A 14850-nucleotide genomic window follows, 5' to 3' on the forward strand; every position below is an offset into this window, starting at 1 on the left:
TTTTTGCCTTTTCATTAAAACATCACTGGTTCCCATTTTTTGGGAAGGCATTGCAGCACCGGAATGAAAGTTGTAAGTCAACACAAAAGACAGCAAGGTGTTATCAAAATACCAATCACTACACATCAAGCAATAAAAAGCATTTTGTCTTTTATAGTCTTTGTTTTTCCAGCACATCAGAATGGTTTAAGCCCATCAGAGTTCAGTAATGTGACAACAGCAAAAAACGTGGCTGGGCCAATGAACACAATGAGCAGCTACAAAAAGTATTTTCCAAGTAAAACTCCCTTTTCTTTGAGACAGAATCATTTCAGAGTGCTGAGAGTTGCTACAGCATCGAGGGGTTTTGGGTGGATCAATCACATCAGTTTTGTCACTGAGTGGAACATGACATCAGAGCCACACTTTTCCCAAAAGCTCTCTGCAGATTGAATGCCCAGGAACCACGTCACTAAATACTGTAAAGGTTTCCTGGAGGTGCCCAACACACTGCTGTGCAGGGGGCTGAGGATGCTTGGCAGAGCTGGCTCAGTGAAGCACACTGACAGTCATCGTGTGAACATTCAGTGACACAAGCTAGCGCTGCTTACTCCTGAAAATGCACCCCATGATTTCACAACACCAAAGCAGATTTATCCAAGAGGGCCAGCAGTGGCCTAACGCCCTCTAGCTCCATCCCAGAGTATACATTTCTATACCTACACAGTACACTGTACTACAGCACTTTCTTTCAAAGCCAGGTCTAGCCACTGGGGTCCATTAACTGGACCAACAGCTTAATTTTCACTGCTTTCTTTCCTAGCATCTGACCAGATGTGTATCAGCCACATTCCTGTTACAGGAGAAGGAATGTGAATCAAAATTTCCTTTGGGATCAGGCCACATGTTCCTCTCTTCATAGAGGTGCAGGCTCCCACCACATTAAAGCCTTCTCCTGCAGCACCAGTCTGACTTTGCTGGAGATGCAGGAAACGTCCTGGAGAAGACCCAGGGCAGCAGTGGGGTCAGAAACAGGCAAAGGCGAGTCAGAGAGGCAGGATAAGGAGGGGAGCCAGTGGCCTGCTGGGGGGATTGCAGGGTAATACACCTGTGTCTATAGTGCACCTGCCACTTTTGCAGAAGTAAATCTGAAAGAGCCAAAGGATAGTCTCCAGGAAAAAAAGAAAATAAAGAAGTCATACCTGAGGCCTTTTATATGCTTTTCGAACCCTCAGTCCCAGCTTCTGTGCAAGCTCCTGTCCCAGCTGCGTGACGCTCTCATCCTGGGGACAAAAGCATTGGAAGGACACTTTCAGCTTTGTGTCTTTGTGGCAGACAAAACAAACAGGAATGCAGCTGTCCGTGCAGCCGTGCCAAAAAAAAGCTTCACTTGTAGATAGCAGCAGAGCAACCCTAGCAGAGGCCATGCAAACCAGAATGTTCCTATCATTCCTGCTGAGGTTCTGAGGTTGCTCCGTTCTCTCCAGTTCTGCCTGGACTGACCTGCCACAAACCTCTTCACTTATTTATCATCAGCAACTCCTTCCTTGCGCTTTCCTCCCTTTTCCTGCTGGCAAAAATACTGGCATCCTTTAACAGTTTCTTCAAAGGAAAACAACATGCTTGCCCAATCTATTGCAATATACCTCCTTAATGCTACCATATGTCCTTTATCTATAACCCTGAAGCTTGTTCTTTTCTCTCTGCTTACCACATAACTCTGATCTTCCCAATTTTCTTCTCTCTGCAGGTTCATTTTTTTCCCCTTCAGCCCCTCACCAGCCTGTGGGTCTTCCATCCCACTGTATCAGTAACTTTTCCCCTCAATCTGAAATGCCACCTTTTGACTGAACTTCTTTCCCCACATCCTCAACACTGGTTTGGTCTGAAGTCAGTGAAGAAAAAAATCCAATTTACCCATGTCCTCTTCTCTCTCCATCTTATATCTCTTCAGGATGTACCTTCCTCTCCTGAAACTGCTCCATATTCTCCAGAGATCTCTCGGTCAGTTCTTATGGTTGCCTCCCCCTACTCCATCCCTTCCAACTCTCAGAACTGTCTGACATAACCATCACTCTGCCTTTTTAAATACTTTTTAATATTTTACCCCAATCATGTTTTCAATGCTCTTTGTCTCTGGTTCCTCTGCCTTTCTAAACACTCTTGCAGGTACCTTCTGACACCTCCTGCATCATTTCTTTTCATTGATCTTACAATACCTACCAGGCTCATCCTATACAATTCCACATGTCATCACGACTCTAAGATGTCCTCTCTGATGCTTGGACAAGATCAAGAATATTTTTCTCTAGGCTGCTTTCATTTCCCAACAACATGATTTAATTTTTAACAAGCAGGCCTGAGGTTTGGGACTGGGAGCTTACTCACTCTTTGTCATTTTGAGAATTCTTCTTTAGCCTGCCTTTTCCTCAGGTGCTTACTGTCCCCCCCTTATTGAGCAAGGGGATGCTCAATAAGGGCATGCAAAATGCCCTCTTCCAATATCCTAAAAAACCACCCTTTGTGCCATCCTAAAAGCAGACAAAAGAGAAGCACCAGCCTCACCATGCTGGGAATCTCTGCAAACTATCAGCACTGAATATCTGCACCCGGTTAAGCTAACTCTGCTAGACAGTGAGTCAAGTGAGTGGCACTCCTTCATCACTGCAAGTTTTAATATACGAGCTGCTTCTCAGCTGTTACAGCAACACAAACTGGAAGCACCTCATTGTTCCAGAGGCCCAGCAACTGGTGTAGTTGAAACAGAACTGAGATGATGGATAGTCTGATTTGACTTTGATGCGGAGAAGACTTGTGATTTCTGTTAATCAGATAATAAGGCAATGGCATGCTTTAATTTACAAGACTGAATTGTTCAGAGCCAGGAATGCAGATGTCTTGATAATGAATTTGTAAAGTTGAGCTATCCTGACCCAGAAAAGCTAGATAAAATGTCTGCAGACCACCAAGACCTTTAATATTTCAGCCACATATAAAAGTGGCTGAACTACATTGTGAGATGCAGCCACGTACAGTTTTACGTGAACAGATGTATTAGGCAGTTTTGTTTTTGTTTACAAAAGGATTTAAGAAATAGGTCTTTAAAACTCCCCTAACATAATACTTTCAGTGTGTTTTGGTCACCTTGTTCTGTCAAGTAAACTGAATACAAAAGAGGCAACAAACTGCTAACACGACTCTGCTTTATAAAATTGCTTCTGCAATTCTAATAAGAAAAAAAAAACACCAACTTCTGCTGAAGTAGTTGCCTTTTTTTTTTTTTCCCTAACAGCATTACTGTGATGGATCAGAACTAAATTTAGCAAAGATGACCAGCACTCACTGGGATGTAATCAGAGTCTGCTTACTTGTTCAATATCTGGCCTAAAAGAAAGCTCAATAAAAGCATTGTTAAGAAAATACATAGGGCCTAGCATATGTGAATAGTCCCCTCTAAGTAAAAAAATTTACACACCTGTGAACATAACTGATCATCAAGGACCCCTCCACATATCCCTCAGAAACAAAAACACTTTATCAGCTTGCCTTAGTAATTATTAACTAAAACATCAGACATTTTTATCTAAAACAGGAAAAACATGTATGTTTCCCCACAGGGCTCCAGTCTGCATTTGTGCCATGCTCACAGTCACTCTCATTAGGCATATAAAAAGGGCTAATTAAAGCACCTTCATGGCTTTAGTTCACCTTCTGTTAGGGCAACTTTTTGCACTTTGTGAATAGGCCAGCAAACCTTCTGCCATTAGCCAGTGTCTCTGGCTGGTACTGTGTGCAGATTGTGACTTGGACAGAAGAAACAAGAGCATTCAAAGATCCTCTGTGAGTTGAGAGAGGGAGAAGAATCCTGGACATAAGCATGTCACCAAGTATAGCCAACTTCCCTTCCTCCTCAGGCTAAATATTAAGTGATGAAAGAGCAACTTGGTGAGCCCCAGAAATCAAGATAAGCTGTATGTCAAAAACTTACATGGGGGAGGGAGAGCAGACAACGGCTATTACACTCATACGCCTCTTTGTGTCTTCCAAGTTCATTTAGAGAGCGAGCTTTGCGGAAGAGCGCTCGGATGTTCTCCTTGTCAAGACCTAAAGCCTTTTCACTGTCTTCCAGAGCCTTCTCGTACAACCCCTGCGTGGAAGAAACCACCAAAAGTCAGCACAGCAGACAAGCCCTTCTCTGTGTGAATCCATGTTTTGTATCCCTCAGCAGAAATACAAAAGCATGGAAAAGACAGTTGGAAATGCACTCATTGCGTTTTGTTAATTCTGGTGAAATGCAGAACACTTTAAACTTAGTGAACAGCACGATTTGGGCTGCTTGAAGAACCTTATATTGCTTCCCCTTCTACCATGAACATGTTACATTTGACAATCTTTAATTATGTGACCACCTTTTTCATAGGACTTAGCCTCATTATGAACAGGATGGACCTGCTTTGGGGCTCTGCCATAAAAGTAGGCTGTTGCATTCCTGAAGAAAATGGAAGAGAACAGCTTTTTAGAGCCTTATTATTTCAGAATCATTTTCCATATGCGTTCTGAATGCTCTGCCATGATTCAAAGCTTTCTCACTGTCTTCCAGTCTCACAGATGCAGGGAGGCAGGCAAACTTCCAGAGCAATATTCAGAGTCAGTACAGGAAGGTACTGGCTCTTTACAACTGCATTTGCAGAGTGCATTAACTCCTCAACACGGACCTGAACTGCCTTCTTAGTACCTTAGGGCTGGCCAACAAAAGCGGGACCCCATTCCTTTACATCATTCCTCTGGCTTTGCAAGACACAATGTGATAGTGAGGAGGTATCCAAGTTCTCTGTATGTCACCATTTCCTTCTGTGCTGGGGGCTGAATACCCTCCTGACATGTTTTCCAACTGCATGACACCCAAAGCAATCCAGCTGTCCTTCCTGACTCCTGGGGATGCCTTGGGAAGGCACTCACCATGGCGAAGTAGCAGGCAGCTCGGTTGACATGCAGCTTGCACAGGAGTTCCTTTGGGATGGTCACCTCATCAGAGGCTGCATAATCTGCCACGTTCAGCCCTTCTACATACTGTACCAGCGACAGCTTGAAATCCTTCTCTCGAAACAAATCATTGCCCTCTGCAAACAAGTTTCTCACCAGCTTCTGCAAGACAGCCTGGACAGCAGGAACAGAGCAAACAGACTGAAATGGATACACGGAAACAGAAGCAGTTTCCCAATTTCCCATTCCTTCCCATGTTTCAGCAACCTGTTCGCCCACCACAATTCTTCCACATCCCCACTCTCCTATAAAGCATGAGTCTTTTGGTGGAGAAGAATAATCCAGTCAAATTTCCTCCCTTCTTGAACCCTCAAGTGTTTTCTCCTTCCACTGAAAGTTTTCCTTGCCAGAATTCTTAAAGCTTGAGATTTTAGACAAACTGTGACAGACCATCCCTACGCTCCACTCTTGCTCTCTACTTCTTGTTTGGCTGTGTAACAGAACAAATCTTGTTAACCTCAGGGTTCCCAACTTCAGAAAAAAAAAAAAAAACATCTTGTAATTACCTCATAATCTTCTTGGCTTAAAGGTAACGTAGACCTGAAAAAAAAAAGAAGAGAAAGAAGAGAAAGTGTTCGTGATTCAAGCATCCATGTAAAATCTCGCTTTTGTCTGATGAAGAAAACCATCTTTTTGGTCCTGTTTTGATTATCTCAGTGATTTACTGAATGCTTTATCACTTAAAAGACAGCTGGAGTGAAGAGAACACAATTAGGGAACATTATGCTCAGTGACGGACCCAGTGACGTCAAGAGATGATTAGGTCCCAAAGGTATTTGAGACATGAGGAATCTTATTCTCAGCTATTTTCTGTGCATATCTGATATTTTGTCACGTGCCCTCAGACAGCCACCTGTAAAGAAACATTTCTGAGAAAATCTCATGAGAGGTTGTCATGGAAAATGGGAGCACAAATGCACCTAGCCCTGATGAGAGGCAACAGATTGGTCACTTCAAGACCTCCTCAAATCCTCTGTGCAGTCACAGAAAAGACAATGATAAACACAGTCACTTTCCTCCCCGTTACCTCAGCCACAATGAAAGGAGAAAACAATGGAGGTGCAAGAAGCCATTCAATTCTTGCTGCCTTGGCCAAGACTGCCAGGCTGTGCCCTAGAACTGGCCGTGCTTGTGTGGGCTACACCTGTCCCACAACAGCCTGGAGACACAGGCAAAAGGCTCTGTTCTTCAAATCAGAGCACCTGTTTGCTCCACGTATATTATTTCTCCCAGAGACAACACAAAGTTTTCAAGAAATCCTTAGCAATCTTCATGCCCCTCCTCACCTTTGAAATACAGCATTATATAGATGGCCTTACTGATCAGAAAATAAATTTTTTAAAATTTCATCAGTACAAATCCTTAAAATTAACTACAGGAAATGTAATGGCTTTGTAAGAAACATTCACACTCTTATAAAGTTGGACTACCCCAAAACAAGCCAATGAATAACACTTTCCCTGGTTCAGAGCTCAAGACACATTCAAGAAACACAGACAACATCCTGCTTTTCCAAATTATTTAATTTATGGGAACCTTACATGTTTTTATAAACATTACTGAAACAAACCTCACAGCTTTCTGTCTGAGAGTGGTTACCAGCCTCACATAATTTCCAACTGGGGTAAAAATACAATGGCCATGCCAAGGGATGTCAGTATATAACTTGGAAGAGCTGGCTTTTTTCTCTACCGTGGATGGACAGATTTCATAATAACTGCAGGATTCAAAGCACGCCTTAAGAAAATAAATCTTATTCTAATCTTATTTCTTCCCTACTCATCATGCAACTTGGACCTTAAGGCTTTTGCCAACACAACCACTGGAGGCAAAAGCACGACCACACTTCATAAGGAAGTGCTTGAACTTGTAGCTACCATACAGGAAATCACCACAAGCTCTAGGCAGCCACAAAATATTTGCAGAAGAGTGACTGGAGGCAATGACCAGGCTGGCAACTGCAACAGAGCCCAGGTCATCTCTTTCTGGTAACAGCAGTGTACAAGGCACCTGGTTTTTACCCTCCTTTCCTCACTGACGTAATAGGAATACTTCTTCCTAAGAAAGGTGAATAGAAAGAACTTGATTCTTACAATCCTTGATACAAAGATAACCACCTCCCAAGCCACAGGAAGCAATGAGTCCACTTACTGAATTAATTGAAGTCCTTTCTCTATTTCTTGTTTTCTCTTCTGTCTCTCCATTACAATTGCTGCAGAAGAATAAAGAAAAAAAATAGAAAAGAAATGAGTCATTACAGGTCTTGCTGGCAGTTAAGCAGCACAGTATTTTGTGTGTGCTTCAACTTACTACTAACAAAATGTACCAGCCCAAACGCACAGAACACTGAAGCCCATGATTTATCCACACTGCAGACAAAGGACAGCAAGCAGCTCACTACCCAGTATCTGCTTTTTCTCACATGCCACTGCCAGGATACACAGGCAAAGAGGAACTGCTTCAATTTGAGCTCGCTGCTTAGACTGCCAATAAACAAAGCAATGGGAACCAACTGCAATCCTGACTGCCTTCTAGGAAAGAGAGAAAAAAATAAACACTTCCCCCGCACTGGCAGAGATTTCAAGAATTTGCACATGGACCCTTCCATGATAAGCAATTCTGACCACTGGGCCAGACTCAAACTGGTTTATAACAGCCTTGCATACCAAATAAGTAATTTATGTGGGGCATCTGGAATCACATCACAGTGAGGCACTGGGAAGGAGGTGGAATCTCTTGCTGTGGTACACATAAAAAGACAGTAAGGGACTTCAGCAATGGATATTTTGTGCTGAAAATCAGTTGACAAGTGCACAAGTGCAGCAGAAACTTGGGAATGCTTGTTGGGAGCAGTAAGAAGGCTCCAGGATGCTTCACGGAGAGGGGACCCCCCCCATTCTGCAATGCTTTGAACTGCAGCCTCAGGAGGACTCGGCTATATAATCAATAGATATCAAGATGTTATAATCACAATATAATCAAGAGAGTTAGGCAAAGTAGACAACAATAACAAAAAGAGAATAAGTGGAAGAGCTTACCCTTCGGCTAGGCTCACCACAAAACACCAAGAGAGGTGATCTCCAGAAGAGATCCTTCCCCTCTGGTAGCCAGCTCTTAAATAGGTCTAGGAGGAGTGCAGCCTGGCTCCACCCCTTCCAGCAGCACAGGTGAATTGCCTTCAGCTGTGCTCCTCTGGCTGACTCATGGCTCACCTCAGGTGATCAATCAGAGGTTCAGGCCGTGACCCAGCACTTCCCATACACTCGGCGGAACGTTTTCCCATAGGTATGCACACAGATGGACAAAGACAGCAAGCTCAGAAACACTGAAATGAGATGGAACTGAAGACAACATGCATGCACAGCTTAGGATTGCCTCTGAAAAGATTAGGATAAAAACAAAAGTCATTTTTCTTGGAGAGCATTACCACCTGGCTCCCTTTCATATTACAGATGCCTTTGTATCTAACGTATCTTATGGTACCTGCAGCACGATCAGCCCAGAACACTGTGAAGGAACCTTTAAGGTACATGAAAATCAATCCTGGCAGCTAAGCAAGCCCTTATTGATTATGCTCTGCACTATGCAAAGTGCAGAATGGCTGATACTTGCCCTTTACCAGGAAGGACAGTTAGGCAAAAAAAGATAAAGATGAGATAAAGACCAAGAAGCAAAGGCAGCAGAAGTAAGCAAGGGCTTGAAAGTGATACAGTGTTGTTTGTAAGTCATCAGACATTAAATATGAGAGCAATCTGGTCCAAACAGCAGGCAGAAGATTTCAAGCGGCTGTATGTGGAATGGGATGGGCAGCACAGCAAGCAAGGGAAAGCCAGAATGCCAGCAGATGACTGATGATCAGTGTCTCTATAAAGGCTTTTAACGGAAGCAATGGAGAAGAGCTGGTAGACCTCAGCACACCACCGCCAGAAGGCCTGGAATGGTTTATAAATAACCTGGATAATGAGCAATCAGGAAGAGAGAAATTTAACAAGGAGACTGCGAGGTTAATATGAACACAGAAGCTACAAGCAGACAGGTTTGAATGGTAGAAAATAAGACAGTCATCTCATTCAGTATTTCTCCTCACACAAAACTGAAAAGAGAGAAGAGAGAACAGACAAGATGAGGAGAAGTAGGAGCTATGTGCACACAGACAGCAGTGAGAGCTGGGGAAAAAAGTCAGGCTTGTCCTCCTTGGAGAACTCTTGCTCTTGCTGCTCCTCATCACAAGCCACGCTGGAGAAAACAAAAAGAACAGAAGGAAAGTTGCGGTCCACAGACCTGATGGTGACTTCTTATTGGTGACTGTGGGAAGTGGACACTGTTCATCACAAAGTCAATGGCTGCACTCCAAAAGCACTGTGGCACATCTTCACAGTTGTGTATATCCACACAACTGATACATCACCTTAAAAAGCTTCTGATACACACAGCGTGCTTCAACTCCACTACTGAGCTCAGCCCTTTTCTCAAAATACTACTGCAAGGAGCGAGGAAGAGAAGATCAGTACCACTTCTGATGGCTACTCTGATCCACTGCTGACCATCTTCCACAGCAAGATATTGGCACGTGTTACAACCAGAACTGGTCACTGCTGCTTGTCCACAGAGTGGCATTCAAACACTGCTGATGAAAAGGTGGAGTGGGGCCAAAGGCCTGCAAGAAAAGGCTCTAAAACATCTTTTTCTCACAGTTAACCAACTCCTCTTGCATCCTGGAGTTCCCCTTGTTTTTAATCTCCTCATGGCCATCAGATCCAGCATACCCCTTTCCTCCCTTGCTTCACTTAGATGGCTTGATCATCTTTACATCCCACAATACCCTGTTATAGATTTGATCCTCGATAAAAACTCTCATAAAAAAAACTTCTGTACCCTGCACACTGTTTCTTCTCAGCAGTCCAAGCCTCATCTTCTACAGCTAGTGCTTCCCAACACAAGACTCTTCATTGGCTTCTTTAGACACAGACCACAGGTTCAATTGCCCCTCTACAGTATTGTTCTCTGGTGCTGCCCCACATTCCTCTTTCCTTATAGGTTGGTAATCAGCCTCCTCTGCTAGCACTCCTTCACACCTTCACATTTATGTCATAATTTCACACGTAAGACTCATCTTCTCATGGCAACACCCTCAAAATGCACACCACATGCCGCTGCCCCAACAACCTATTTTATCTCTCTTAGGAACAACCATCTTTCCTATTTGATCGGACTCCACAGCAGCACCTTCCTCCACGTGTTCTCTTCTTCCCTCTAGCATGCTCCACCACTACTGCAGGTTCCTCTTGCCCTTTCATGCCCCCCCGTTGCATTCCCGTCAAACTCAGCCTCTTCTTGGTCACTCCAGCCTCTTCACCATCACGTCCCACTCTAACCTTACACCACACCGCACACTCATTATGTCTGTAACCCCAGAGTACAGTCAGCCACTGACACACACAGTGCTTTGGTTCTGCTGCACACCACACCATAGTTGATGCATAATTAATTTTAAGCACAGAGCCTGCTTAGCTTTTGTTTTCTCGGTCACGTAAATATTTTTAGAAACACAGCACAAAGCATTTCATCAAGCAGTGTGCCTGAATATCCTTTTTTCCCCCCAAATCTGTCTGTCCAGACTTGTCTGCTCAAATCACTACCAGAATTAGAATCCAGGATATTTATATCACCACCAAAAAGCCCTTATCATTTCAGTTGAAATGTTTGCCCCCTCTGGTCCAACATCTGGAGGGGAATTTATTCGTGGTTGTCAATGAGTTACAAACTATTTGTCAGACAGAAATAAAATACTGCAGATTGGCACAACGGTTTTCTTGCTTTCAGAAGGAAACACAACCCAGTAAACACAGTGACTCAGTCACAAACCAGGTAGATTCACTCAATGAGAGAATATGACATGAATGGAAATACTTTAATTTACCTTATCAAGAGCCTCGACAAAGCTGAATTTGCACAAAGCTTTTCACAGTATATTTCTGCGATAGCAATGAGTTCATAGCTGTCTGATTTCTAGGCTTGGACTAATACATTTCAGCCAGAAATGAGCACACTGAAATGCAAGTGGCAGGTTGTAGAGCTCAGACAGGAGCTCAGCCACTGGCTGTGTTCTCTTCTCCATGCAGGATTTGCTAACCTGCAAGCATGAAGACTTTGGCTGTAATCTGGCCACCATGGTGGTGAAGCAAAACAGGTTAAGCCCGCCACAAATAAGGGCTCCAGCTTGTTTCCTGAGGCTGCTCCCTAAGTCTGAACACTTAGTCTATATGTCTAGTATTAGTCTATATAAGTCTAGTACTAAATGGGGAGTTTGGTGGCCCTGAATGTGGCAGGGGGGTTGGATATTCATGATCCTTGAGGTCCCTTCCAACCCTGGCCATTCTGTGATTCTGAGAACACTTCTCACAAACAATTTTCAGGATAGAATAATAGAATCACTGAGTTTGGAAGACACCTCTAAGATCATTTAGTCCAACCATACACCTCCCTTCAATATTACTCACTAAACTGCATCCCTAATTACCACAACCATTTTCTTGAACACCTCCAGGGATGGTGACTCCACCACCTCCCTGGGCAGCCTGTTCCAGGGCAGCATCATTCTTTCTGAGAAGAAATCCTTCCTAATATCCAACTTGAACTTCCCCAATACAACTTGAGGCCTTTAACTCTCATCCTATTGCTGTTACCTGGAAGAAGAGGCTGACCTCACCTCGCTACAAACTTTCAGATTGTTCTAGAGAGTGATAAGGTCTCCTCTGAACCTCCTCTTCTCCACAGTGAACAATGCCAGTTCCTCAGCCACTGCTCATAGAACTTTCCCCCATCCAGCCAGGAACGATGGCCATGTCCAGTCTCCAGTGAATGTGAAACTAGCCCCAGCTGAAATTAAAAGCAGCCATCAGCTGTTTCCCCAGGGCAAAGCCTCAACAGAGCACCCAGGTCCTCATCACCCCCCTTTTGGCTCCCTCAGTACTCCCACCGTTTACTGCAGGCCACCTTTCTCTTGCCCCAGCAGCACAGTAAGATTACACTGCCAGCCCCTCGACCACTCACTCAGGTCTCCTGCCCGCCCAGCTCGTCCTCCCCTGCCTCATTTTAAAATGTAAACGTCGGGTCTGATTTCACGGCTCCCGCTCTCCTCCCCCACCCGCAGCACTAGGCCGCCGATCCCCGGTCTTGCGTAGCGGCCACCGCGGGCGGAAGCGCCACCTCCGCCGGCCGGGGCTGCGTGGGGCCGCCGATGCCTTCCGAGCCCCGCGGGGCTCCACCAGGTGCCCGCAACCGGGCATCACTCCACTCCCGGTGCTGCCGGGGGGAAATAGCCAGGTTTCCCGGAAAACGGAAAAGAAGCCCAAACATACTCTTCCTCCTTCCCCCCCCCCCCCCCCCCCTCCGCTTCAATAGAAACCACACATCTCCAGGAGTCCGGGGGGAGGGGGAGAGACTCTACGAAAAAGGGAAAATAAAATAAAATAAAATAAAATAAAAAATAACCTCTCGTGCTACCCGGAAGCTGCTTAAAACATTAAGAATTAAATACAAAAAATAAACAAATACAAAAGCAGAACCTTCTCATTTGATAAACTTTACAAGCTCTAAGGAAGGTGCATTTGGGAAGCTGTTCCAGCTGAGCTTCTCCACTGTTCAGCGGGGCTTTTACCAAACAGGAGGGAGAGCTGCAACCCAAATACAGCCCCAAACGCAGCCCTGAAAGCTACGAGCCACGAGCACAATGAGCCCCAAGTTCTAAATACAAACCCAGGGGCTTTTCCCCTCGCTGTTCACTTTCAGACTACCATCACATTTTTTCCGGGGGGTGGGATTAGGATCTCTGACAATTATTTTTTTGCAAGCCCCACATTTTTTGGCAGAAACGGGGGGTTAGCTTCCGAATGTCGCCAGTATCATTTTCCCCCACTTTTTTTTTTTTTTTTTTTTTTTGCAATTACACAACATTGCATCTATGCAGTCAGCATTGGAAACCTTTACTTTTTAATGAAGCGATGTCCAGATTTTCTCGTTTCACAAGTCCACCCCCTGTCTACATACACACATACACACACATAGCCATTCGGTTTAATAATAATAATAAAATAATCATAAAGGACTCACCTCTCCTCCGGTTCTCCCCCCCACGCTACGTATAACTTTCCTCGATAAATGGTATTATATTACTAGAGGTATTATTAACGTATTATTACTAAAAGTAATAATAACAGTAAGTGCTATTTAATTATAGGAGGGAGCATTCTGCTTGTGGATCGGCTGCCCCTGCAGCTCCCTCCATGTGCCTCCTGAGCTCTTTACTTTCATTTCCAGGTCTCTCGCTCTGCTCGCTCGCAGCCGCACCAGCAGAGAAAATGCCTCCCGCATATCCTCTGGGCCCTAGAGGCTACCGCTTCCCACAGCCTACATGCATGCAGCTTTCCCTCTTGGACGGTGCTGAGATTCTTTAAGTCGAATTAGGCTTAAAAAATAATAACAAAGCACTGAAATATTTGAAGCTCTGTTCTTGATTTTAATACAACGTTGTTAATGATTTATTCAGTCTGGAATGCACTTACTGCATCCCACACTGCTGACGGCTTCCCTGAAAATAAGATCTACAAACATGAACCTTCCTGTGGAAATGAAAATACTGTGTGTATATATAAAATAGTAATACTATTGCATTATATACTGTTGCATATTATACAAAAGACATATATGTAACTTACATGCACATAAAAATCTTTTGGAATTAAATAAAAATTTTTGGAATTAAATGCTTGGCTTGTTCTCATCTCAAACCCATCAGTGTTTCTGGAAAATGAACTACCCAGCCACAACACCCCACATAATAGCATCATGGGAAAAGGATGTTAACATGGAGGTACACAGATCACCTCGGATAAAGATTTCATCCCTCCCCGCCAGCGGCAATGCCATTAACTTCAAATATCGCTCTGAAATGAGCATTATGCTTGGCTCCCAACCTAGCCTCCCTGGTAAGATGGGTTCTCCACTCCTCAAAGACTTCTGCCTCCCATCAGGTCATCATTTCCAGACTGACACCAGTTTAAATTATCCCCCTTTTTCATATGTAATCAGGGACATGTTTACTCCTCAGTGCCTCACTCCTCTATTTACCATTGCCTAAAACAGCATCACTCAGTGATTTGCAGAAAAGCATCTCAGGTAATATTCAGGTGCGGGTAGAAGGTATCATCCAAAACATATTAAAACTCCTTAGGATTCAGAATGTTTTAATCAGAGTAGGAAATACTTGATAGAGAGTAGGATTGGCTGCCGGCAGTCCTGTCAACACAATAAACTGATAATTTACAAAATATAGGCTGTGAATTGTATAATGTACCATATGATGTTGGAGGACATTGTCCTACTCTCTTCACAATATTTAATAACAATCTACTTTTTTTTTTTAGATATTCATTATGTTGTCCAATACAACCCAAAGACTACTCTGATTCAGGGATAGGACAATGTTTATTTTTGCTACCTGTTCAGCAGATTAATTACCTCTTACTTGAACATCTCCAGGAATGGGGCACTGAGCGAGTCACAGAGCCCAGGATGCCTCCAACCATGCTCTCAGAGCTAAAAGGCAAGATAAAAACAGCTGGATGAGAGGAACAAGAGCACTTAGGAGAAGCCAACGAGAAAGCGGAACTAAACCATGATCTATTCACAATCAGGAGTTATCCCGGAAAAAACACTGTATTTTTATACAGGACAGCTTATACAACATTATTTTTCAAGATTGAGTTTCTGCATTGAATGTCACTTCATCCAGCACCAATTTCCTTTGTCTGTAATACTAAGAGCTGC

General features: G+C 43.9%; 1 protein-coding gene across 1 annotated transcript in view; it reads right to left on the reverse strand.

Annotated features, from left to right (window-relative positions):
* Window positions 1–13518, reverse strand: part of ZC3H7B (zinc finger CCCH-type containing 7B) — a 41689-nt gene extending 28171 nt beyond the window's left edge. The window contains exons 1-6 of the mRNA XM_042889940.1: window positions 13135–13518; window positions 7174–7234; window positions 5529–5562; window positions 4939–5136; window positions 3968–4126; window positions 1182–1262 (exon numbers count right to left, since the gene is read on the reverse strand). Coding sequence (XP_042745874.1) covers window positions 1182–1262; window positions 3968–4126; window positions 4939–5136; window positions 5529–5562; window positions 7174–7226 — 525 coding nt within the window. The 5' untranslated portion in view covers window positions 7227–7234; window positions 13135–13518. The remainder of the gene's footprint in view (window positions 1–1181; window positions 1263–3967; window positions 4127–4938; window positions 5137–5528; window positions 5563–7173; window positions 7235–13134) is intronic.
* Window positions 13519–14850: the final 1332 nt, after the last annotated feature.

Source organism: Lagopus leucura, unplaced genomic scaffold (assembly GCF_019238085.1).
Source record: "Lagopus leucura isolate 7727_CA_CO unplaced genomic scaffold, USGS_WTPT01 Super-Scaffold_100159, whole genome shotgun sequence".
In the NCBI taxonomy this organism is placed as follows: Eukaryota; Metazoa; Chordata; class Aves; order Galliformes; family Phasianidae; genus Lagopus; species Lagopus leucura.